Source organism: Cygnus olor, chromosome 1 (assembly GCF_009769625.2).
Source record: "Cygnus olor isolate bCygOlo1 chromosome 1, bCygOlo1.pri.v2, whole genome shotgun sequence".
NCBI lineage: Eukaryota > Metazoa > Chordata > Aves > Anseriformes > Anatidae > Cygnus > Cygnus olor.
Window position 1 is genome coordinate 15,595,820 of NC_049169.1, and position 25,300 is coordinate 15,621,119.

The window sequence follows — 25,300 nt, forward strand, 5'->3', positions numbered from 1 at the left end:
GCTCACAAGGAAAGCAGGATGTGCTCCTCTGCTCCTCAGCCTTGCACAGCTCTCCCCTCCATCCGACTGAGTTCCTTAACAAAGAGGGATTGCAAGACAGAGGGACAGACACACAGCAAAAGACCAGTGAAATTACAATATCTTTGGCAATTCATATTATTAATGAAGACTCCTGAGCTCTAGATTACCAAAAATATTACCATTTGTAATTGCTGGCTCATTAACACAGGCCCATGGGGTTCTTAGGTTGGAAACCACCCAAGCTCATATTTTATTGCATGGAAATCGTGCTTGGGTGGGATTGTAATGAAAGGTACAATTTCAACTGCTTATTTTCCCAAGCAAGTTGAATTTATGCCGTGGGCCACATGAACGTGCTTTGAAAGGTTGTTGTTGATGATTTGGGTTGTGTATGCCAACTTGATACCAATATGCCCCCAGAAGAGGTTCTGCCCACCACCCAAATTCAGCAGCTAATGATTGGGGTGGCGTAAGTAGTACCGACAGTCTGATTTATTACCCACTTGAGACATTTTTCCTCATAACTGGATGCTGATACCCCAGCAATGAGGGATAAGAGAACAAGTGCTACTGGAATTACTGGGTATGACCGACTCATTATGCACATTTATTAAAAAAAAAAAAGAAGAAGAAGAAAACACTGCTGAAGACGTTGTTTCACATCAGACTGGCAAACACAGAAGTCAGTATGAGGAATAAGACCCGGGGAACACTTGATGCTGAGGTGATTTGAAGGAAAACCCCCAAACCCCCCTCAGCCCTCCTGGGGGAACCACCGAGTCCGCCTCAGGGTGGGGACAGACAAGCCCAGCAGCGGCCCCTCCCAGCCGTCTCCTCTCTGGTTCCTGTCTCCTCGGCTCCTTCTGATTGGCTGCGCTGAGCTCCCCCCTCCCAACCCCGCCCGTGCCGCTGCCGCTCTGTGCCGCCGGGCGGCCGCCGCTCGCTGCCCCCGGGTCCTCCAGGGCCGCCATTTCCCCGCCCCCGAGGCGCGGCGCCTCGCTGCCATTTTCCTCCCCCCCCACCCTCCGCCCCCCGTGGCCACTCCCAGCCCTTATCGCCACGCTCGCCCTCTTGCACCTGCGCTTCCTCCTCCTCAAATGCCACCTCGGTGCTTCCACGTTGCGGTAAAGCGGCCCTTTTCTCCTTTCCCTCCCGCGGTCCCCCCCCTCAGCCCCGCTGCCCTCCCCGGCCTCAGGCGTGCTCCGCAGCCTGCAGCTATTGCTTTTTGTCTTTATGCTCCTCTATTCTGCTAAACTGTACGGGCGCGAGGCGTTTTGTGGGGTTTTCCCTTCCTTGTAAGCACCAAGGTACTTCATAAATCACCAGGGCTAACAAGTGCTTTTTTTCCCCCTTTAAATCAATTGTATTTCTACATATGTGACTGTACTCGTGACTCAGAGTGCTTTAGGATCTTGTTAAACGCCGCACTGAAATAAAAGTGTGTCTAACAGTAGCTGTGGGGCAGCCCAGTCGCCCACCTGCAGGGCCTGTGGTCAGTAACTAGGTTTCTTCCTCCTTCCCTCAGGCTCCCGAAGGTAACTTGGTAGGTGCTGGTAGGCTGCCGGCACCGATGGGGTCAGGAGTGCAGAAAACAGCACGCAGGTGCACCAGGAGAGGAGCAGGGTTTGAGTCAGAGTGGTCTGGTATTGCAGGAGTGGTATACTCAGATAGATAATCGTATAACGCTTGCTTTCTCTATTTTTCTTACGTTCTGAAAAACATTTATTGTGTTTTCCCCCGTAAAATCTTATAGAGACAGCTGTAGATATAAATATAACAGTGCAAAGCTGTGTTTTTTTTCCCGTGTTACTTTTTTTTTTTTCCTCTATAAGAAGCATCTCAGTGTGGTATTGAGCAGTAGTGCCAAAACCCATGAGCAGATTGGATTGCTGTAGCTCATAGCCTCTGAGAACATCTGTTGAGCATCTCTGATGCACAGCTAATAACCAGATCTCTCCGTTGCTCTTTCCAGTCCGTAGTGTTGAGAGCATTTAAAGGGAAAGCAGGGCTTAGCCAGTGAAATCCCTGGCTGCTGAATAATACTCATGAACACTGGCACCGCAATACAGGAGCTTAAAGTCCTGTGGCTAAAGCTGCCTGCTGTTGTGCCTGAGATGAGGGAACAAATGCAGATAAAGTTGGTTTTGGCCCAGTCGTTTGTCTCTTGTAGTGTCATTCTCCTAGCCACTTTTTCTTTCTGACTCTGTTACAGTTGTTCAGTTATAATAGCTCCCAAAATTATTACAACAGATTAGAATTCAGTGAGAACGTAAGCATGTTGCTGTATCTTCTTTCCTTCTTCAAAGCCTAGTGTCCACCTATCCCTAAAGAGCAAAAAGTATTCTTTGGATCTGCTCGTAGTCCTTCCTCCTTTCCAGGTTCCTTTCCTTCTCATGTGCTGTTAATGCCAAGACAAACTTTGTTGTCCTCTTCAAATTGCAGTATACTTTAACAGGCTAGGTGAAACAATTTTGTTGTGGATCTGCTTTTTTTCTCTAAATTATTAAAAAGGGCAAATCTGTACTCATGCTGTGAAGCTCACTTTCTGTTTCTGGGGTTATGCGTAGATTTTACTTGCTTGTGTCATCAAAAAATACAGTGGTCTTCAGTCTCATTTCTGATCTGTCGGTATAAATGTTTGGTGTTATGGTTTAATATTTGGTAAAATGGGTTTTAATTTGTTAAAAATCTTAAAAACTGCACTTCTCCTTTATGTAATGTTGATCTTGAGTAAGATGTTATTACTTCCCAAACGATATCAAAGATCTCCCCTTCTGACTCTAGAAAGATGCCTGTATCTCCTCAGCTACTTGTGAACTGAGGCGCTGTGGCAGTAGCACAAAGTAACCACGTTCAGTTTGGCTTTGTGAGTCTGTTCTGGTAGTAGCACCGTTGGAAAGGCTCTAGGGGACATTAGGGTTAAGGAAAAGGAAGTGTTGTGACTTTAGGGGAATTCTGGAGTTAAATAAGCTTTGCCATTACTAAGGGCATAAGGTTTGTGGTGGGAGGTAGGACTTTTTTATTAGCCCAGCCTTAATTCCAGTTAGAAGACGTGCTTGTGAGCTCAAAATCTGTTAGTTTCCCCACTATTTGTCTTATAGTTTCCCCCCCCACAGCGAACGTAGATCTGATAGATGTTGCCTCCTTTTATATCCATAGACCCCTAGTGTCTAAAATAACATTGCTGCCACAGACCAGGTCAGTAGTGCTTTCTCTAGTTTCCTTTTAAAGATACTTGGTGTAACAGCTTTTCTCTAACTGATCACTCTAATTCTAAACTTCACAAATTGGTGGTATCTGTTCTTCCCTCTTTGGAGCACAATGTTCCTCCAGTTGGAGCATTGCTGGCTTTGGATTCTGATGCAGCAGTGAGTTATGATCCTCAAGAGCCTCAGAAACTCAAAGGATTTATGGGGGTGGGAGCCTTTCCACACGGGCAGCCCCTGATTCACCCTGACTACACATAATTTACCCCAGCTCAGCAGGGCTCAGCCCCTTTGGCTGACTGGGGAGATCATACTGCTCTCTACAGGTACCTGAAAGGAAGCTGTGGGGAGCTGGGGGTCGGCCTCTTCTCACAGGTAACTAGTGATAGGACTAGAGGGAATGGCCTCAAGTTGTGCCAGGGGAGGTTCAGGCTGGAAATGAGGAGACATTTCTTCTCAGAAAGAGCAGTCAGGCACTGGGACGGGTTGCCCAGGGAGGTGGTGGAGTCACCATCCCTGGGGGTGTTCAAGGAAAGGTTGGATGTGGTGCTTAGGGACAGGGTTTAGTGGGTGACATTGGTGGTAGGGGGTGGTTGGACCAGGTGATCTTGGAGGGCTTTTCCAACCTTAATGATTCTGTGACTCTAAAACAGCTGTTCTATAACTGATCACTTTAATTCTGAACTTAACAAATCTGTGGTATCTGTTCATCCCTCTTCGGAGCACGATCTTCTCCAGTTGGAGCGTCACTGGCTTTGGATCCTGATGCAGCAGGGAATTAACAATCCTCAAGAGCCTCAGAAACCTAAAGGATTTACAGCGGGGGAACCTTTCCACACTGGCAACCCCTAATTCACCCAACTACATGTAATTTACCTCAGCTCAGCCCCTTTGGCTGATCCTTAACTGTGAGCACGGGGAGCTCCGGCACAGCTCCGCACTCGGGGCAGTTCCTCGCGATAAGGGGAGGTTCTAAGCCCCTCGTAACCTCTGAAACTAATGTATGTGTATATATAGAAGACATTTTCCTTCAACGTATATATAAGAAAACTTTATACGTACAGATATATTATACTTATTTCTCGCTTCCTTTCCTCGCTCGCCAGGCGGCCGCCCCCGCCCTCCCTCAGCCCCGTCAGCGTCTCCCCGCGCCGGGCGGCGCATGCCCGTGTGAGGGGCGAGCATGCGCGCGGCGGGCGGGCGGGCGGGAAGGTAGCGGGGCAGTGCCGGGCCGAGCCGTGCTGCCATGGTGAGCGGGGCGGCCCCCCGCCTGCCCCCGGCCTCGCCCGCCGCCCGGAGACGCCACAGGTACGGGGGGGAGGCGGGGAGGGGGCACGGCTCGGCTCCAAGCGGGAGAGCGGCGGGGCTGAGCCGGTGCTTGGGTTTGTGGGGTGTTCGTGCCGGAGGGGCTGGGTGGGGGTCTGATTACTGCACCCCGCGGGGTGCAGGCGGCTCTGGGGGTCGTGGTGTGGGGTAGGGGCGTCGTGTGCGCGGTGACTGGGGCCTGAGGTGGGCCTGGAGGAAGGTAACGTGTCCCTCAGGGCCCTATACGTGGGGTGCGTGTATGGGATTAAAGACACATCAGCAAACACGGTGCTTGGAGATCACAGAAATGCCGTGCCCACCCGCACGGGGTGGTTTAGAAAGTTTCTTGTTAAAGTGTGTTCAAATTCTCTGAGTCTGTCGTATTTCCACACGCAGTACAGAAAATGTGAATGTGAAATGGGGCTGAACCGATGCCAGGGCTGTCTGTAGGACAGCAGGCAATCCCATCCCGTGTTTCCTCTGTGCTAACAAATGTTACGGTTCCAGTCACTGCAGCAAAGCAGCAGCTTCGCCGTATCTTTGTGCCTAAGTTTCCCAGCTTTTCCCTAAATTGCTTTGAGTGCAGTTGAGATGATCCCATAAACCACAACTATGTAGTGTAGTAAGGACAAGACCTTCCGGACCTTCCTTCCCAGATTATCTTTCTTTTTTTTTTTGATGCTGCATAACCAAACTTCTGTTCCAGCATCCGTCTTTTCTTCCTGCTTTAACTGCATTTTCCTCAAATCTTCTGTAACGCACAGTGTTATTTTCTTGATCCCTGCAGGCTGGTTTGGCTGCTGCTCCCAAGTGCAGGGCCTGTACAGTCTCACTAAGATCCGAAGCAAACTTCTGTAGTGAGAAAATGACAGATGCAGATCGTGATTCTTGGTCGGTGAACTTCCATTTCCAGTAAAGCCTACTTACTATTTCACAGTAGCAAAGTCTGCATAGCACCGGGGAGGAGCAGAACAGGGGATAATTCTGAAGTAATTTCACTAGGCCACGTTGGAGGCACAATGTGCTCTTGGAATGGGGGAGAGAAATTAGCAGATTTTTCTGTAAGATGATGATGAGTGTCTCATGTGTTACCTTGGTAGTTTAGCTTGCCTGCCTTGGTGTCTTTAAACAAGGTACGATAATATGACGTATTTTCCAAACCTAGTAGATGCACAGTGGTTTTCTCAGCTTCAGATTCTGGGCAAAGTGCAGCACTTCCTCAGGAGGAAGGCAGCAGTGCCAGCTTGTTAAAACATGCGGTGTGTTGGCAGGACAGCGTTGTGAGCGCATTTGCAGAGTTTGGAAACAGTTTAAAACTGCTTCTTGGGCAGGCTGCTTCTCTCAGCATCGTGCTGCTTAATGGATCAATGACTCCAAGTGGAAATGAGTTTGTGTCACGGACAAAAAGGATTCTGAAGGACAGAGCTAGGATTTGATACTTAATTTGCTTTGGGGGCATTTTTATAGGAAAAAAATCCTGTTATGATCATAAAATTCTAAAGCTGTGAAAGTAAAAATGCAAAATGCATTATTTTTTTTCTCTTCAGTATATAATGAGTCCACATTGGCTGGATACAGGAGCCCAGAGCAGTTTGAAATCATTGAGTTTATGCAGCCAATTCTATATTTTTTGCTAAGTGGATGACTTCCATGCATTGTCAGGTCTGTTTAGCAAGCTTACTTCAGAACTAAGTTTGTTTTTTTAAATTAAAATTCTGTATGTCCAATGTGAGTAGGAATTTCATTGAGAAGTAAATGAATCACAGTAATTAACTGCTGAGTGTACTGGTTGTGGCTGGAATGTGTGTAGCGGGGTACACGCCAATTTCAGTCGTTCTCTTGAAGCAAAAATGACCATCCTACTGTCTAGTGTGTTTCTGGAAAGCACGTTTCTTAGGTTTTAATTGCTACGTTACTGTCAGTTGGTTTTGAGGCAGAGCCAAATTGTTTGTATCTTTTAATCACAACAATTTACTCTCGATTCAGAGGGAATATATGAAGGAGGAAGTGGAGGAGTGTGCTGAAGATGAGGCGACTGAATCGGAAGAAGACGTTGAATTTGATGAAAGAACTGGATGCCTTCCCAAAGGTTCCTGAAAGCTATGTGGAGACTTCAGCAAGCGGAGGAACAGGTAGGCCTTCCTGGGAGGCTGACATGATGCTCTGAGGATAGAACCTTCAGTTGGATGAGGGCAGGCATCTGTGTTTATTTGAAACTAGCCAAAATTGGTATCTTGATTTCCTTTGTGGACTGATAGAGCTGACCTCATTCATGTAAAGACATAGTTATCTTCTCCTAATAGATGTAGTTAGTGCTCATCTCGAGGGAGATTTTTGTGTAAAACTGATGAAAGGCTCAAACGAATGTAAACATTCCCTGTAAACACTTTGAAATGATTATGGCTGGAAGTGCAGTGTGCCAAGGCCATAATAAAACTGTAAGTTGCGGAGTCCCGCTAAGCCCTTTCCTTTTCTCTGCATAAAGTTTCTGGCTAAGACTGTCAGCGTGGAGTGAAAGGCAGACTGGATTCAGCGCTTATGCTTTTATAAAGAAGAAGAAAAAATCTCCAGTTCTTAGAATTCTCCGTTCTCAAAGCCGGCAGAACTGAGCATCAGGATGAAGAGCAGCTTTCTAATGCTGCTTGTCCTGAAGATGCATTTATTTTAAGAGTAAGGAAAGCCCTTTGAAGAACTAACCACTTTACTTCAGGGCATGTGCTTGTACTGTCACTTGAGCTTCTCTCAGAATACTGTAGCTATAAGAAGTACCTTTTCTATTTGTATCTGACCAGAAAATGTTGCCTCTAGTTGGGTTGTGTTAGAGGCAGCCTGATACAGAAGCAGTGACTTCATCTGTTGGACTATCGGAATGGTTCACAGTTAGATAGGAAACTGCTAGCAGTTTGAAATAGAGAACAAAAATCTTCTCATGTGTAATTATTTCGGAAACAGAGTCGAATAAAAAGTACAAGAAGCAATTGCAATGTGCGGATAAGCCTTTGAAGTCATTACACGATTTATAGTGTAGAAGTAAATATTACAAGGATCCGTATTTGCTGTTTCCTGAATTGCACTGTTAATAATTAAAGGGTTCTTGAATGTAAAACAACCTCTAAGAGGTAATGAAATAACTCTTTGTTAATTTTAAAAAGCCCAGTTCCAGATGAAGCAAATGAGGTGCTTTCCCGCCCCCTCCCCCGCAAATTACAACAAAATAAATGGCTAAAAATCCTCTTTTCTGGTGTAGCATCATACTTCATGAGAACTTCACTTTGTTGAAGGGTGCCTTAAGGATTTCTCAGCACCAACGGTTACTGTAGCATTCTTTATATGGTTTATACCAATAGCCTTAGGACAGTATATGATTGTCTTATTCAGAATTTATAGTGGCATAGATTATAGTGTTTCCACTTCTTTCAGAATTCAAGTACCGGGCTTGTTTTCTGGTGTGACAGGGATGCAAAACATCTCAGGACTCTATTCGCAGCCTTTCAGTGTCTTAAAACCCATTGTAAAAGAAGGACTAGTCCCTCAGGATGAATTTTGACTCTGGCTCTAGGCTGGGAGAGCCTTCAGAAAAGAGAGTCTAGTCTAAAAGACTTATTTCACCTACTCAATTCCACAAATCCCCTTGCTCAGAATTGCCCAGAAAGCGTCTGCTGCTCTGATTGTTTCCTGGTGGGTTTGGATAGGCAGTATGGCTCCAGCTTTGATGGTGCATGGCTGGGCTACTGGCCTCCAAAAGGAGACATGGCCGGAAGAATTAACTGATTAGTGCATCTGCTTTCATGGTGTGCCTTGACGTGAAGGTCTTTATATATATGATCGTTGCATAGCTTCAAGTGAAAGCTTCAATTTGAAACGTTACTGATGTGCCCTGATAAGGGTACCTTCTGCTTACTGGACGGTGTATGCAATGCGTATTATTTCTGTTACCTGCCTGCTTCCTGGCTCTAAAACTAGATATTAAAAAAAATAAAAACATAAGTTGTAGAGAAATGGAGGATTGAAGGGACTTCAGAGTTCACCGTTTCCTTTTTTCATACTTGAAATTGGGATTATCTTTGCCTAGCCCAACTCTGACAGTGATTTGTCTGTGTTTTATGCTCAGGAGTATCTAACCTGTTATTAAATCCCCTGGGGATTTCATAACCTCCCCATTATTCTAGTGGTTGACTGTACTTAATATGAGAAGTCCTTTCTTGATGCAAATGTATGACTTTTTCTTTTCCTCTGCAAAAGAAAATACTGTAGGTATGAAAACACTTTTCTAAGAGCAGCTTATGGATTTATAAACCAATCAAAGATATCAGTGTTGTACTGGTAATGCTCAGATTGTGGAGCGTTAGAATTTTGGCCTGCTTTTGTTCCTGAATGTTTGTCACAATCTAATTTTCTTTTAATTGTTCAGTTTCTCTGATAGCATTTACAACAATAGCTTTCCTGACTGTAATGGAATTTATGGTGTATCGGGACACGTGGATGAAGTACGAGTATGAAGTAGACAAGGATTTTACTAGGTAATTTTTATTCATTGTAATTTTAAAATTGAAGTTGTCTGCCTTTCAGGAAAGAATAGATGTGAGATATTCTTGTGACTTGCAAGCAATTAATGGTTGAAATAGAAGTGAAATACTAAGGGGGGGGCGGTAATTTATCTTTTGTTGATTGACTTGCGGCTTTTTTCCTGGACTCTGTGAAGAAGAGAAACTGAGGTTACTGCAGTGAAGAAGTCAAAATAGTGTAGGTGTGTTGGGGAAGGAGACCTGTGAGGATCTATTTGCTAATGATTCAGAGGACATTGTAATATGTAGCTCCCCATCAGCTATGTAAGCCCACCAAGGTTGCATGATGCTAGTTTTTACCGTTGGTATATTGCCATTATACCCTGAAATGCTGCTGGAGATGAAACTTGAGCACTCAGAACTGGGTTATCTAGGGGTTGCTTCTGATCTTGTCTGTTGTTCTGGGCCCCAAGATCACTGAGGATACATTTGCTGTTGATTTCTTGTGCTTCTCTGGATTGCGTTTGCCTTTCTCCCCAAGGTGATGCCACGCGCCCTTGATTCTGTGTGAAGTTAGAGATTTCATACACTGAGCACCTCTAAATGTCGCACGTCTGGAATTGAAAGAACTTTAAAAGCTGTTTGACTTGGCTTGGTTGCTGTGGTAACAAGCTAAATATATGTATATTAATCGGGTGCCTTGTACGTCAGAAATACCAAAGGGCGCTGTAATAAAAAGAATAAAGAATGGGAGAAATGTAAGGGAGAAGCATCAAAATCAAGTTTTTTCTCCTTAGAGAAAATCCATTCAGACAGGAGTTCCACACTTAGGTCTTTCTAAAATAGGTTCCTTCCCTAGTGAAGTTATCACAGAAGGGAAGGAGAGTCCGGTGCTTAAGAAACAGATATGGGACTTGGGAGGCTTTCTGCGGCAGACTGCAGTTAGATCGTGCAGGTTTATCACTCAGCCTGTGGTTCTGTGACAATTTAAACCACTGTAAATTGCTATCACTGTAATTGCTCAGACTGTGTCTGATCCTGAGCTGAGACAATGTTGAATCACTTGCTGATGTGACTTAGTTGTGGCCAGTTGAGTTCCCAGAAGTAGATCCCTAGAGATGATAGAACCCTATGACTATAGGGAGAGTTTTTATCTCTTAAGTTATGAACAGTCCTCAGTGCGTTAATAATAGAAACTGTATTGATTCACCCAAATTTCAAATGGTTTATATTTGTTGGTGTGAATTTTGTCCTTTGACTGTATTTCTGCAAGTAATCTGCAAAGTTTAGTAATATTTCTCTTGATACTTGTACTCACTGTTAATTATTACTTTTTTTTCCCTTTTTTTCCCAGCAAGCTAAGAATCAATATTGATATTACAGTTGCCATGAGGTGTCAATGTAAGTATCCAACGGTGAAAGGTTAAAAGCACTGTAAGGACTCTTAGAGTATGCTTTTGCTTGCAGTATGGCTGGATATCGTTCAAAGTATTTATTTTAACACTGGGACTTATTCTGTTCTTGATGGCATGTAGTGTACTGATATGACTCATTGAAAGAATTGGTATGAGATAAGAAAAAAAAGCATTTATGCTGTGTCATTCACATCTGGCAAAACTTTGGTTTGTCTTTCAGAAAGAAAATGATTTGTTGTTCCAGTCTGTCTCTACCTGGAATATTCTAAAAGCTCATTGTGAGACACAGTTTAGCAGCAGGAATTTATCACAGTCATGAACTTTGCAAATATTAACCTGGTCTACTGTTGAACAATACTGGAACCACTAGGTTATAACATATGAACGCCTTTCCATTTAAAGGCAGTGCTTGCTATTCTTTTGACAACAGTTAGGTCTGTCTCACAAATTTTAATTCACAAGTCATACCTCCTTACTCTGAAAACTTATTTTAATTTTAAAAAATATTTTCTAGTTAGCATCAAAAGTTTGAAAATTCTGAAATTATAAGGTTTTTTGTTTTGTCCAAATTTGAGAAGTAAAACTATCCTATGTTTTGGCTAGTCTTGGTTTGGATTCTGTGCTTGTGAAACCAAAAAAAAAAACCACTCACTTGCACATAACAGATCCTAGAAAGCTTGTATATGTATGGTGCATACGTCATCTCCGAAGGTGGTACATCAGGGAGGAAATACCACAAGTGTGAAGAGCTTCTTCCTGCTCACAGCGCATCAGCTCATGATACTTCAAGGTTTGATAGGTTGAACACACCCCCACCCCCCACCCCGTAGTAATCTACTTCTTGACAGCTTTGCTTCTCTTTTGGTTTGGACTTTGTTAACAAGAAATACAGAGTTGGGTTGCCCTCCCCCTCTCCCCTTCTCCCCAGTAACTTACACTGAAGGTTTCTCACTGTACTGTGAATCTTCATCTTACCTTGAACACTTTTTTTTGTTTATGATCATGTATATGCCTCAATATTTTTCTCCCTTTTTAAAACAGATGTGGGGGCTGATGTTCTGGACTTAGCAGAAACAATGGTTGCCTCTGCAGATGGCCTAATCTATGAACCAGTAAGTACATTCTGTGATGCGGGGTTGCCTTGCTGTCTTGTACCTCTTTGTTTTTTTGCCACAGCTGGGCTGCGTAGAGCCTCCCCAAGTATTGTCTGATCTTGGAGTGAGGTCTGCAGTGCTCACTGCAGGAATCTGCTAGGGAACTAGGCTAACACTGCCATTTCTGTTCACTCTCTGCAAATAACAGCAGATTCAAACACAGCTGACGCCCCGGGTCAGTGCTTCTTAACAAGCTACTGATTTCTACGGCTATTAATTTTTACACTTTTAAATTCTTGGGATAAATGCCAGTATTTGATGTGGAAGGAAAACTGTCAGAGCTCTAAAAAGAATTGATCTAACTGCTTCTTAACTAGAAGAATACTGTGATTCTAAGAAAGTGAAAAGTCACCACGATATCCTTATAATATGGAATGGCAAAATTAATTTAAAAGTATCCTTTTAATTTCTGTATTGCAAACCGAAAGTGCTAGAAATGTGTAAGCCTATGCTCTTAAAGTGGACTTGCATAATACGATAACCTTTGAAGTAATTAGACTGTATACAAGTAATTTATCATTTACCGAAAACTACCAGATTGAAGTAGGAGAAGTCTGGTAGTTAGTCTTCCAGACATCCTCAGTGAGGAATGACCCTAGAAATATGCTGCTCCTGAACCCTTGTCTTCCAGCGATTGCTTCTCTGCTCATTTCATTGCTTTTTTTTCATCAGAATCATGCATGTCGATTGTAGCACTTAGAATTAAATTGCTGCTTCATGCTTCTTCTAGCTTGTATTAGTCCAAGGCTAGAAGGGCAGGGACTGCTAACTCAAGTTAGTAGAGCTTTAGGAAAAGATTCTGAAGTTAGAAATGAAAGCAAGTGAATAATTTTTTTTGGGGGGGAGGATTTAAAGAGCAAAATCCTTTCATAAACTATAGTATGTGGTAGCAAGTGGGGGCTTGTTTCTAGCCTCCCACAACTTCCCACCCCACCAGGTCTCTTCTAGGTTTTCAGGGAGGGGACCAGTGCTTTCTGTGTGTTTTATTAGGTGTGTTGCTTTTGTTTCAGGTGGTGTTTGAACTCAGCCCACAACAAAAAGAATGGCAAAGGTAACTCTAAAGTACTGAGATGCATGCTTGTGTTAGTTGTAGTGGAAGCGACCTTGAGGTATACCTGAGTCGCATAACAGAGCCATGTCTTGGGTCTGACAGCTCCTGCTTGTAATTTGAGTGCAAACCTATGAGAAAAAATTTACTTTGCTTTTCTCATCATTTGAGATCTCCGCTATGACAAAAATTTTGCTATTTTCAATGAAATGCTGTCATATCAGGCATTTGTAATGAATTTGCTATAAGCATACTTAGGGTTTTGTTTAATTTTGTGTGATAATATATGCAAGATTATATTTCTTTACGGGACTGTTCATTTGCTGTCATGAGAAGAAATATTTGTTTGCCAGAATAGCTCATCTTCTATTGACAGATGCGTTAATAATTGAGCTATACTATTCCAAAAGATGAGATATCTGTAAAAAAGGGTGGGGGAAACATTTCTTTTTACTGTTTTACACAAGGCTGTGCATATAATGCGCAAGGTGCTTTTATGTGAGGCCTGCAGACTGCTCTAGTAGTTGACTTTGATAAGAATTCCTCCATTGGGCTTGGACTGATTTGTGGAATTGGGTCATGCTGTTGCAAGACAAGATAAGTACACAGACTCACTCAGCTTACGTTACCGAGCAAACACTTGGTAGCACAGGTTTTAATTGGGGCTTCAGATATGTGACACAGACAGCTTGACATCTGAATGTCAAAGCGGAGCCATAATAACAGATTGCACATTCAGGCAAAGCAAATGAGTTTGAATCTTTTGTGTATGTTAGTTGACACACTGTTTATCACTGAAATTGGAATAGCTTGGTTATGTGTGATCATTGTGCTGATAACTGTGGGGAAAAAAAAGCTTATTTGGGAGTCTGTCTAGCTTTGGTATTTTCATAATGCGCTGCTATTAACAGCAAAACTGTAAGCTATATTTACTTTTATTTTTTGATTGTATAAAGTATGATTGTCAATGTTTAATACAGCGCTTTGATGCTGACGTGAAGTCTTGCTAACTTTCCTATTTATAACCTGGAATTGAAGCTGATAATTGTGAATTTATTTTCTATTTCTATATTGCATGCTTTCACACTTGTCTGTATAACCTTTAGGATGCTGCAGCTAATTCAGAGTAGGCTGCAGGAAGAACACTCTCTTCAAGATGTGATATTCAAAAGTGCTTTTAAAAGTGCTTCTACAGCATTGCCACCGCGGTAAGAAAAAGTTGGGGTGTTTCTCCCCCAGCCTCCTTTAATTAGATATCATTTTTTTGTGGGCTTATTATTTTTTCTTGAAGATAAGTTTGGAAGAAAAGAAGGCGTTAGTGCTTTTAATTGCATTTTAAAATAGTGTATTTGATGCTTGTTTTGGAGGGCTGCAGTTTTATGAAAATCTCTGGGTTTGCCAACATGGAGAAGGCTTACAGTATATATGTATATATACATATATGTATGTATGTGTATATATGTAAAAATATGTACATACTATATATGTACACACAATACAGACAGTATCATACAGTATAGTACAGCGTGGGAAGGGGAATATTATATAGTACAGTGTGGAAAGGGGAAGGCTTCGTAAAAAAAAAAAGTTGAAAGCTCTTGTTGCTACAGTATTAATGTGATGCAGGTTGTGCTCTGTTCATTGTAGGAAGAAAACTTTCAGAATAATCTATATCTGGTAGAAATAATTGGAAAAAAAATCACAGGGCAGCAAGATATATGTAAGGTCTTGGGACGTTTACTGTTCAGTTTTTCAAGTGTTATATGTTAGCTTTGTAGGCCAGATCTCTGAATACAAGTATGAACATAAACGTATTGGTTTCCTCGGGCTGAGCTTTATACATTTCTCTCCCTTCTGCCATCCCTAATATAGCTCCAGGAGAATATGGTAAGGAGAGGTAGATGATAATGCTTTATCTTAGTGCCAGGAAAAAGAAAATCTAACTATACTACTGTTACTTCTATTAACAAATATTCTCAAGTACTCTTTATGTTGGTTTTGTTCAAACAGGGAAGATAATTCATTACAGTCTCCAGATGCATGCAGAATTCATGGCCATCTGTATGTCAATAAAGTGGCAGGGAATTTTCACATAACTGTGGGCAAGTATGTTCTGTTCAGTCTCTGAAAATAAAAAAAAGACTTCTACATTGTGTGTAGTACATGCATGTATATGTGTGTGTATGCTTTTAAGCTTCTAAATAGTTACTTTTTTCACTGTGACATACACATGCGTTTTCCGTGTGGTGTATTTCCTGGAGCAGTTAAGACAAATTTCTTATAAGCTATTAAAATAAGTTTGCTATTTCTTTCTTGCATTCAGTGTAGTGGTTATGAATTCCATTGACTTCTAGGATGAAACTTCTTGAAAACAGGCCCTCTGTAAATATATGACATGGAGTGGATTGCTTCTACCGGCTTTCCGTCTCTGGGCCTGTCCAGACTTCTCAAAGCTGAGATGTAGTAACAGAACCATTAGTGAGGGAGCTAAATTCCCATTCATCTTGATATGAAGAGAGACTTTCTGATATGCTTCTGTAATGGTATTAGCTTAGGTACATCTCATACAAATTTGTGTTAATTTTTTTGTGCTCTCCAACTCTGCTGTCCTCACTTCCCTGTCATCTCTTTCAGCAGAGACCTTAACACGCAGTCCGTACTCTCTAATTTATCCACATGTAATTCCAGATGCTGCCTTTGTGTGGATGTTTCTCCAAGTGTCTCTTCCGTCTGGTCTTGAACCACCTCTCTGATTTGCACCTAGATGTCCAGCTTCTTAAGCCCTTTTCAAAGCCAATTGTTTTGGCCTTTCATATGGACTATCCTAAATTCTCTCTTCGTGTCTCCAGTTTTTAAACCCAGAATAGTATTTTGCTTTCCCTTGCTTCCTTTTGCTCATCGTTATATTCTATTGCTGTTAAGGCTGTTCCTCTTCTGCTACTTTTTTTTTGATTGCTTTCTTTGCTGGCCTGCTTCATACCTCATTGTTAGAGTCATTACCTGGTTAGTTGTTGTAGTCCTCATATATAAATAAATGAAAAGACATTCTCTCCCTATATAGTATTGAAATAGAGAGAGAGAGGTAATTTTTCTACGTAATCCTGTTTAGGAGAACTGTGTGTGCGTGGCTTAATTGAACGAGTTTTCCATAAAAAACATATCTTACTTTCTTTAGGGCAATACCACACCCTCGAGGCCATGCACACTTGGCAGCCCTTGTAAGCCATGAGTGTAAGTCCTTTGTTATCTCCTTATGAACGAGTATTGCTTCTTTCAGACTGCTGTCATCTGTTTCAGATGTTAACATAGGTTGTTGCTGCAGAGGTCGTCCAGCTGGGCAATTGCATTGCAGAAGAGAGTGAAGAATATTATTTTCGATGTTGTAACTCAGTAGGGATTTCACCTTCCCCCTATATGTTTAATACTATTAGTGTTACCTATAGATAACACTAATAGTGTTGCTTCTATACCTAAAGGTAATACTAATAAGTTGCTTCTATAGTAATGATAATATAACGATAACACAGGAATCTTGGATATATTTTGTTATAACACAGATACCATATGAAATTCTTGTATTTCAGTCCAAAATACCAATTTCCTGCAAAATCTGTTTTTCAAAAGGTTAAAAATGTTTGACCTCTGTCCCTAGATGCTTCATTTTTTAGGTTATGAGTCTGGATACTAAATGTGTGTTGTTGCAATACTTACTGACAGGCAAGGGTGACTTACCGTGAAAAATGAACTTGATATTTAATTGGTTTAAATCTCCACGTCTGCCTGTGAATGTACATTAGCACAGGTGTTTAATGTTGTAGAATTCAGATATCTTTGCAAAATCAGGCAGTGTAATAACTTGACAGGTGCTTGTGTTTCCTCTGTACGTTTAATTTATGAAATTTTAGTCTTTTTAATATTATGTGCAACAACCTGAATTGTAGAACTTCCGTATTTGATGAACAAGAAATTTCCTGTCATGAAGTTTTGACTCTTCAGCTTCTAGGTTGGTTCAAATACAGATACAGTTTGTTTTAGAATTTCTTTTGTACGGAAACTGAATTTCTTTCTAAATACTTTGAATTCAAATTGTGTTTGAGATATGTATGTGAATTTATTACAATTACAAGCACAAATCCAATGAAATGCACACTGGTGTTTGAAGTATTCTAATTAATAAGTTTTCCAATGTGAGAATTACGTGTGTCCTTTTCTCTGAGAAAGGTACAGAAGTTCATAGTTTAAAAACGTTCCATTCTTCTGTATTGTTTTTCAGCCTACAACTTCTCACACAGAATAGATCATCTGTCATTTGGAGAGCTTATTCCAGGAATTATCAATCCCTTGGATGGAACAGAAAAAATAGCATCAGACCGTAAGTGTTGTGTATTCAAAAAAAAGCATCTTGTTTTGTATATTCTTCCAGTAATTACATATAAAACATTATCACATTTCATGATTTGTGTGACTTAGAAATAATATGCCTTGTTAAATTTGATAGTGAACATTGCACTGTTTGATTACTCACATGGCATCTTAGACAGTTTCTTTTTAAGATTGGTATTGTTGGACCTCACTGTTTTGCTAAAGATGTTTTGAAGTTTAGTCCAGGCTTGTATTGAAGTTACTGTATGCCTGCTCTAGTTGCGAAGAGTTTTGCAACTGTGTGCTACAGAGGAGGGTCATAGAACCAGTTGTTGTCATAACAAGGGAAAAAAAAACAACAATAAAACAATGACAAAAAAAAAACACTGAAAAACAAAACCCCCAAACCCACCTCCACCAAAAAAAATAAGTAAAATATCTGGCATCAGGAGTCTTAGCATGTTGCTGTCTTCTCATGTATAAATATAGTAACCTACTTTACAGAGATACTTATGTCTCATCTTCTGATGACTCTTATTCCCCATGCAAGTGATCCTCAGGATCTGTTAAAGCTGCTGTTGCTTTGAAGTTAGTCCTTGGTACGTTGGCTGTTCCAGCCAGAATGATTTTGTGTAATTGAAATAAATTGCTTCAATTTATCAATGTTTGTTCTCTAAGGGAATTGAATGAAGACAGAGCAATCATAAATGCATAAGCCTACTGATTGCTTTAGAAGAAGTCTCTAGAAGACTCTCTAATCAAGAGAGGAAACCATAACGAGTTTTGAAGGGATTCTGGCTTTACATAGATGATTAAATGCTTAAAATCTATTCAAACCATTGTCAAGATAGATATGCCTGTGGCAGTTTGTATAATGTAAAATGTGACCGTGAAACTCATTCTACTGCCCTGGGAAACGCAATGCATTTCATTTACAGATCTGAGTGGCCTGACCTTAATTAATCTTTTCGTTATGTAGGTAAAATGTAAATGTCTCTGAGTACAAACCTGATGTAGGCCTTGCCCCTTGTAAACTTTGTTCACGTAGATTGTGCTGAAGTAGTCTTGGCAGTTCTAGGATCCCTTGAAGAATGTCCCTACTGCAAATGGTGTAGTCGGTTTACTGTCTTACACAGTATTTGTTTGACTTCTTTATGACTGTGTCTCAGATGATCTTTTTACTCTGTACTTAATTGAACAGTGAGATTTGTTTTCTTCTAGACAACCAGATGTTCCAGTATTTTATCACAGTTGTGCCAACCAAACTCCACACGTATAAAATTTCAGCAGAAACTCATCAATTTTCAGTGACAGAAAGGGTAAGTGGAATTAAGAGAGAACCATGCAGGGGAAAATCTAGCAGTGATTGGTCTTAACAAAAGCTCAAATGTGAGAACTGAGGCTTAGTTTTTGAAAACTCCTCTATTACAAACGTAGCCTACAAAATATTCCAGTGCACTGGATTTATGTGTAAATAGTGTGATTTTGATGTTCAAATACATACGCTTGCTGATGCATGGTAACTTCCTGCATTAATGTTTTGCATTTCTAAATCTGGAGTCTGCTACTAGAATTAACGATAGAGTCCAGTCATTTTTATTTTGCCTAGATGCTAATGGCGGTGGGGAAGTCCTGTAAGTTACAGGTCTGTAACCTCGTGTGTAGCCTTAAAAATACTTAGCCCTTTAGGTTTTTGTCTGTGTGGGAAACAGAGTGAAAATTGCAGGTGACGATGTCATGAACTTGGTTGTGGAGTGTCAGAAATGGAAACAATGTGTGTGAAACAAAACACATGGCATTTCTGTCTCTCAGCTATCTTGTTTAGCCTTTGTTGAACCACTAACTTTAATTATTCTTCAGACTGGAGAGCTTCCAATTCTTCTGAGCTTGGAGAAACTTTTAATGCTGAATCTATGAAGGAAGTAATTATTGCAGTATGGTGCATGAGCAAATCATAAGATACCAATTTAAAAGACTTCTGTAAATAAGAGAAAAGGCCTTACATGTACCAGCTATGTGTCTCATCATTTCCAGGCTCTGAACTACGTTTTGATCTTTTATTCACAAGCCAAGAAAAAAAAATCTTTGTGAAAAAGCTTAATTAAAACCAGCAGCTAAAGCGAAGGTTATGGAGGAAGCCTTGGGTTAAAAGGAAGTTCAGAGATTAGGATGGCAGTTTTATTTAGTAGGAAGGTTGCAACGCTCTCAAGTTGTGAGGGAGAAAAACTTGTCAATAGATAGAGGAGGCGAAGTGGCATTATGTACTTGCTCAGTCTCTCTCAGTAGGTAGCCCTGTCGCCTGTAAATTTTGCTTGTGTTTACCTTTGGAAACCAACCCCCCCAGCAGATGAGCTATTAAGAAAAGGCTATTAAGAGCAGTTATTCAGTGGACAACTTAACATATTTATTGTATAAGAGTAGGCACGTGTGCAGACCCAGAGAAAGGTGGTCAGCTAGCCATGGCTAAAATGTGGATGCAGTAAGAAGCCAGTGGTGAGCATAATAGGAAGCAGAGCAAGCACACAACGAGGGGAAAAAAAAAAAAAAAGCATTGGTCTAATTTAAGTTATGCTTCTAAATTTTTATGATGGTGTATTCAAGTTTAGGATCTTCCCTGATGCTTTCTAAGAACCAGTATTTAAATCCTCTGTGGCACGTAAATCTAGACGTGATCTTGAAGAAGAAGGGTGAAGCCTAAGAAGTTGTAGATGCTGTATGCAGATTTGCATGTACCTCTTGAGAAAATTGCCGCAGCTCAGGCTGTCCAACACCATAAATGTTTTCCTGAAGTTCTCATCCTGAGTTAAGCGATTAATAGCAGTGCATAAAGTAGGAGGAGTCGGGGCACTGTGTTACACCAGTGCACGCACTTGATTTCACAGTCTAGACCAAGACTGTGACCCTCATCTCTCCGATGAAGTAGTTTTGTCATCACATCTATTAAGATTGTTTTCCTTGTGACTAATAAGGTGCAACTAACTTGTGTTTCTCTCCCATCTCTCAGGAAAGAGTAATTAACCATGCAGCTGGCAGCCACGGGGTGTCAGGAATATTCATGAAATACGATATCAGTTCACTTATGGTGACGGTGACAGAAGAGCACATGCCTTTTTGGCAGTTCTTAGTACGTCTCTGTGGCATTATTGGGGGAATTTTTTCAACTACAGGTAACTGTCAGTACTCTCCCTTTTTCTTATGTCCTATTAGATCTCTTTTTATAGGTTACTGTGAGTATGTTATGGATAAATAAGAGGGAGTCCTAAAATGTGCAATAAAAGCTACTCCTTGTCAGTGTCCCAGAACGCTTTGTCTGGAGGGGGCCTGCTGTTTCCTTCTGATGTTCTGTGAATTTTCTGTAGCTGGGTTCTCGTGCTAAATCAGTGCCAAAAAGTTGAGGTAACATTTCCATCTGAAGTCACTGGGAGGGTTTTCCGTATGTAACTTGTCAGCGTACTGCAGGATTTGGTCTTCAGAGGAAATAAACCAAGTCAAAGGGCACAATTTGCTTTGTTAGTCACAACATAACTTGTAAGCAAGATGCCCTGTTGTTTGTTCTCTTGGCTTTCACTTGAAGAGGGTGTAGTAAAAGAGCTGTCTTTCAAAGTAATGTTTTTTTTTCACAGAGTGTATTTTCACCCGTTGAAGCCAGGCAGGGGGGATTAGATTTGCTTGGATAGCCTTGTTTTTGTTTTTATTGATGCGTTTCAGAATGTTAGAATTTTGTTACCTTCCTTGATGCTTCCGCTTTTTTTTGTAGTTACTTTCTTAGCATTTCACATACCGGTGTATTGCACTGCATTGTTTTTAGGTATCATAGAGTTTTGTTGTAACATTTCCATAAATACTTCGGTCTTGCTTCTTGTGACAATTTAAATCTTGTTCGACATTGCAGGAATTTTACATGGTTTTGGAAGATTTGTAGCAGAAGTTATTTTTTGCCGGTTCAGACTGGGCTCTTACAGATCTACGTCGGTAAGAAAAACTACTTTACAGGTGTTAAATAGGTAGTACAGACACCTGAAGATGGATGATAAGATTTTGGAGTTGGAGTTGTTAGAAAATAGGACAACTTTGGGACTTGGCCCCAAGAGAATTTAAGATGCTCACAATGGCTCTCCCTTTGACATCTGTATGAGTGGAGATTCAGCAGCCTTTAAAAATACTTGGAAAACCTAACTAGGGAACTAAGGTGTTTTCTAAGAAGTTAACTTAATGAAATTGAGTTCGTTACGAATTTCTCTGCTACATTCCTTCTATCATCCATGCTATGTTACTCTAATTTTCACACTGCTACAAAAATCAGCTGTTTTCTCAGGCCTCATCAGTCTCCCTCCGTCAAGCAGTGTGGAAGAACTGAGCAGTCTTTTACGTTGGACATTAGTAGTGATGTTCCTCTAGAAACTACTTGATTTTATTTTAATTTTGTTTTTTCCATGTAGCCTGTAGGGAGCCTTGTCTTCAAATTTTGTTCAAGTTTGCCAGCTGGCAAAGTTAGGTGAGTGGGAGGAGATAAGGGAAGGCAAATAGATTTGTGTAATAAAAAACGTACAAATTTTGGAGAAGAAATGTGGTTTTGGGGTGGCAGTGGGGGATTAATGTTCCCAGACAAGCCGCTAATAATGTTTGGTTTTCGTTTAACTAGGTCCCACTTCCTGATGGCCACACAAGCAACCACTTACCTCTAAGTACAGACAATAACACGCATTAGCGCCTCCTGAGAGAATTTTCTTTCGTCCTGCCTGATACAGAAGACGTTTTTTTTTTTTATAATAAAGAAAACATTGTGCAATATGCAGAGACAGTACTGATGGGCAGCGGAAAAAGTGAAGCCTCTACAAAAAAAAAAAAAAAACAACAAAGCAGCAAACAAAATTTCTGTAACTTTTTGTCTTTTTAAGCGCGTATGGAGTCATAGGAAGTTCTGAGACCGGTGCGGTGGACCAGCTGGGGATTGAAGGAGCGTTCCTGCCAGTACAGTATTCATGGTCAAGCTGAACGTCTTTGTGATGACTGCCATCAACCACTGGAGTGTCTGCTTACGGGCAGGCTAGCGGGCTCCGGGGGGACAGAGACCGAGTGGGATGTGTGGAAGGGCCGGGCAGCAGGCAAAGAGGGACAGTAGCAAAGCTGTTTTTTTCTTCTAGGCGTGCAAACTGGCTTTGGGTTTTCTTGTTCTTTTGCGATGGCTGAGGGTAGGGGCGAAGATGCCATTCTTATAGGCTGGGAGTGATTTTGGGAAGTCCTGCTTGAGAGAGAGAACTCAGGGAGTAAGATGGAGCCCAAGCCATAACGTTGGTCGTAGCTGCTGCCTTTGTGGTCTCACCATTCCTTAATGCAGAGCAGGTTTGTGCCTCTGTGTTTTCACACGGCCGCGTAGCCAGCAGTGACAATATCGCTTCTGGTGCTTAGTGTGGAAGTTCTCGAGGCCTCTGAGAATGGGTTCCCGTGTGTCTGGTGCTGGTTTTTGAGGTGGAATTAGAAACCTTTTAAATAAGGCTTCTGAGCATAGTCCTGGCTCCCTAGCAGAAGATCAGGAAAACTCTTCATACGCCACTTTCTTAAGTAAAGAAGTTGCTTTGATGCAACCTTCGTTGTACCCCTGCTGCTAGCACATAAGGAAAAAGAGCAAGAGCAAGAAACTGCCTTGCTCTGGTTCAGTTAAATACTGTAGAAACACGGGATTCAGGCCAGCTGGGCAGTCTGCTAGTCCAGGCAGGGAGCAGTGGAGGTGGTCCCCAAGTTAGCCCCAGCTTTGGGGAATCTCAACCATTTAGCTGCAGACAAACGATGAGAAGTGACACGCGGAGTTAATCCTTATTGTTCATGAAGGTTTTTGTAAAATAAATGAAAAGAGCAATATCGGTTTTATATTGTAAATATGCTACTGAGAGTGAATGTTATTGATATAGACGGTGCTTCGAGAAACTGAAGAACATCCTCTTACTGCTGAACTACTGGCACACACCTGTGGTTAAACAGTTACTCCACCAGGGTGAAAAATAATCAGTGTGATTCCTTCTCAGCAAAATTGGTTTAATAATGTATTAGGAGATTATGCTGACCCTGGCCTTGTTCACCATACTGGATATTAAAAAAAAAAAAAAAAAAAGGAGGACTGACTATGGAAAATAAAGATCTCTGGCGTTGTCAGATTTTGCTGACTTCTGTTAATGTAACTTACTGGACACTTGGATCTTGGTGATGAGCACAGTATAAATAATTTAGCTGATTTGCTATGCAAAGCAAAGGGCTTCTGAAATTGAGAAATTACACAAAATACTAAATAAAATGCAGGAAATGAGGAAAGACCTTTGTCCAGTTTGACTCTTGAGAAAGACAGGAAGGCAGGTCCTTGGGGTTGACAGCCAAGTTTGGTCTTTTTATATTTTCTGAATTTATGGTTTTCTGTGTTTTTTTTTAACACTAATTAAAACTCCAGCAACTTGAGAAACAAACTCTTGTCCCTAGTGAGCACGAAGATCAGAAGCTGTAAGTTCTGGGTTCCCAAATCTCTTTGGCATTTCCCTCCGAGGCTTTTTGCCTACTTCGGCTCAGGCTGGTTCTGCTCTTGGCTCTGTCCTAACCCTTGTTTCTGAGCTGCGTGGAACAGATGGCACTGGCGGAGGTTTTGATCTCAGTTGACTCTCTGTATCAGAATGTAAATGTTATTTTCTATTCTCACATAAAACGGCCAAGTGGCTTGGTGTGTCTTAAATCCTCGTGTGGCGTATTTGTATTGTTCTGTCTAGAGCAGAGCTTGTGTGACAGCTGGCTGCTAATGGGAGAGAATTTGGGGTTGACTTCCAGGTCTGAGGCACTGCATTGCAGGCTCAATGCAGGATCAGCTGAACTTCGCTGTTTGGTGCCGTTTGCCTTCTCCCTGCAGAGGGTTTGGTTGTTACAGCTGGTGCCGCTTAGCCTTGCACCACACATTTTAATTACCTTAGCCAGGATGTGCAAGGGGGTTCCAGAGAAAACAGTTCATTGAAATGTTTTTTTGGTCATGTTTATCTATGTTGTGGGCAAAAAGTGAGTGGAGTATGGAAAGAAATGAAAGCATTGGGCTTCCCAAGGGAAATAAAATCCCGATGGTGATTAATACGATCATTTTCTGGGTCAGGAACAATGATCAAAATCATGTATTTTTATCTTTGTCTCTAACATGATACTGAAGAGGGAGCACGTGAAGAACTTTAACCTTTGTAAGGTGTATTCATAGCATGTCTTGCAGACTACTGTGGCAGCCCTGTTCCTCTCAGCTGTGTTTCTGGGCAAAAGCTCTGTCCTGCTTTCAGCAGGGAATGGTTTGGGTTTTGCCCTGCTGCTGTCTTTTCTCTCCTGGGAAACGGTGCCTTAATTTCCAAGAGAAAGTGGGGAAGGAATGTGAGCAGGTATTTCTCAAGTAACCCTGTTGGTTTTAGGGCTCATTTGATTGTGAGCTGAAATAGGGAGTAAATTCATGTAATTGTAGTAAATAACGTCTGCATGCCGAGTGATGTGCTGCGTTCCCTGCGTCGTGGGAGCGCGACACGAGCGGGCTGTGCTGGGGTGCGTGCAGGCGGGCGGTGTGACGGGGAAGCCACGGAGGTTCCTGCGACAGCCTCCTGCTGTGTCTTGTGGCTACAGCTGGAGAGCCGGGGGTCGCTCGGTCCTTCTCACCACCTTCTGTGGCGTGCAGTGCCTGTTGCAGGACAGGCGGTGAAATGCGAGTCGAGTGGGCGTAAGAATGGAGAAGGAAACTTCCCTTCCTTGGGCTCCTTCCGTTCTTTGTCTCTGGCTTTCCTAGCAGATGTTTTGGGACTTGCTGGCATGGAACTGAGGAGGATGAATTCATGCTCAGGGGTAGAGATGAATCGAGATGAATTCATGCTCAGTAGTAGAAGAGGGATTGCGTTAACCTAAGTAGGAGATTTTCTTAAAAAAAAATAAAACAACACTCCCCTTGAAATTCTCATACTAGAAATGTCGGAGTAATTTCAACTTAAAATTCAACTCTTCCCATCTCGAAAAGCACCCACCTGGGTTCCTGCAGTGTCTCTGCAGCCACTGGCTCTGCCTGGGTGCCTCCTGTTCTCGGGAGGTGGCTCACGGAGATCTTCCCTCTGAGCTCTTCAAGGACCGATGTGACGAGCTGAGCTCTGAGCAGTCAGCACCATTGCTTAGGAACTGTCAGAGGCAGACACACATTTGGGATAAATTCGGCCGTGATTAACCGTACGGACAGAAGCGAGGTCAGGGAGTCAGCCTGTGCCTTGTCGTTCGGCCGTTCAGTTCTGTGTGAGAG

General features: G+C 41.9%; 1 protein-coding gene across 6 annotated transcripts; it reads left to right on the forward strand.

Annotated features, from left to right (window-relative positions):
* The first annotated feature begins 992 nt into the window (after positions 1–992).
* ERGIC2 (ERGIC and golgi 2) lies at positions 993–23,726 on the forward strand. 6 transcript variants are annotated; one of them, XM_040544750.1, is made up of 15 exons: positions 4,436–4,535; positions 6,080–6,194; positions 6,519–6,664; positions 8,944–9,052; positions 10,392–10,438; positions 11,494–11,564; positions 12,617–12,657; positions 13,761–13,862; positions 14,665–14,760; positions 15,830–15,885; positions 16,928–17,026; positions 18,238–18,335; positions 20,021–20,183; positions 20,909–20,988; positions 21,659–23,726. In XM_040544750.1, the coding sequence occupies exons 3-15, from the start codon at positions 6,559–6,561 to the stop codon at positions 21,722–21,724; spliced, it is 1,134 nt and encodes a 377-aa protein (XP_040400684.1). In that variant the 5' UTR covers positions 4,436–4,535; positions 6,080–6,194; positions 6,519–6,558; the 3' UTR covers positions 21,725–23,726. The 6 variants fall into 6 exon arrangements, with proteins under 6 accessions (XP_040400683.1, XP_040400686.1, XP_040400682.1 ...); XM_040544749.1 differs by lacking the exons at positions 4,436–4,535; positions 6,080–6,194 and adding an exon at positions 993–1,145; XM_040544752.1 differs by lacking the exons at positions 4,436–4,535; positions 6,080–6,194 and adding an exon at positions 1,201–1,328.
* Positions 23,727–25,300: the final 1,574 nt, after the last annotated feature.

Excerpts from the sequence above, each read along its gene's own strand:
- ERGIC2 (XM_040544749.1), top strand. The coding sequence starts at position 6,559 with ATGAGGCGACTGAATCGGAAGAAGACGTTGAATTTGATGAAAGAACTG. Across the intron at positions 14,761-15,829 it reads TTTCACATAACTGTGGGCAA|GGCAATACCACACCCTCGAG; the intron begins GTATGTTCTGTT and ends TACTTTCTTTAG. Across the intron at positions 20,184-20,908 it reads GGGAATTTTTTCAACTACAG|GAATTTTACATGGTTTTGGA; the intron begins GTAACTGTCAGT and ends TCGACATTGCAG.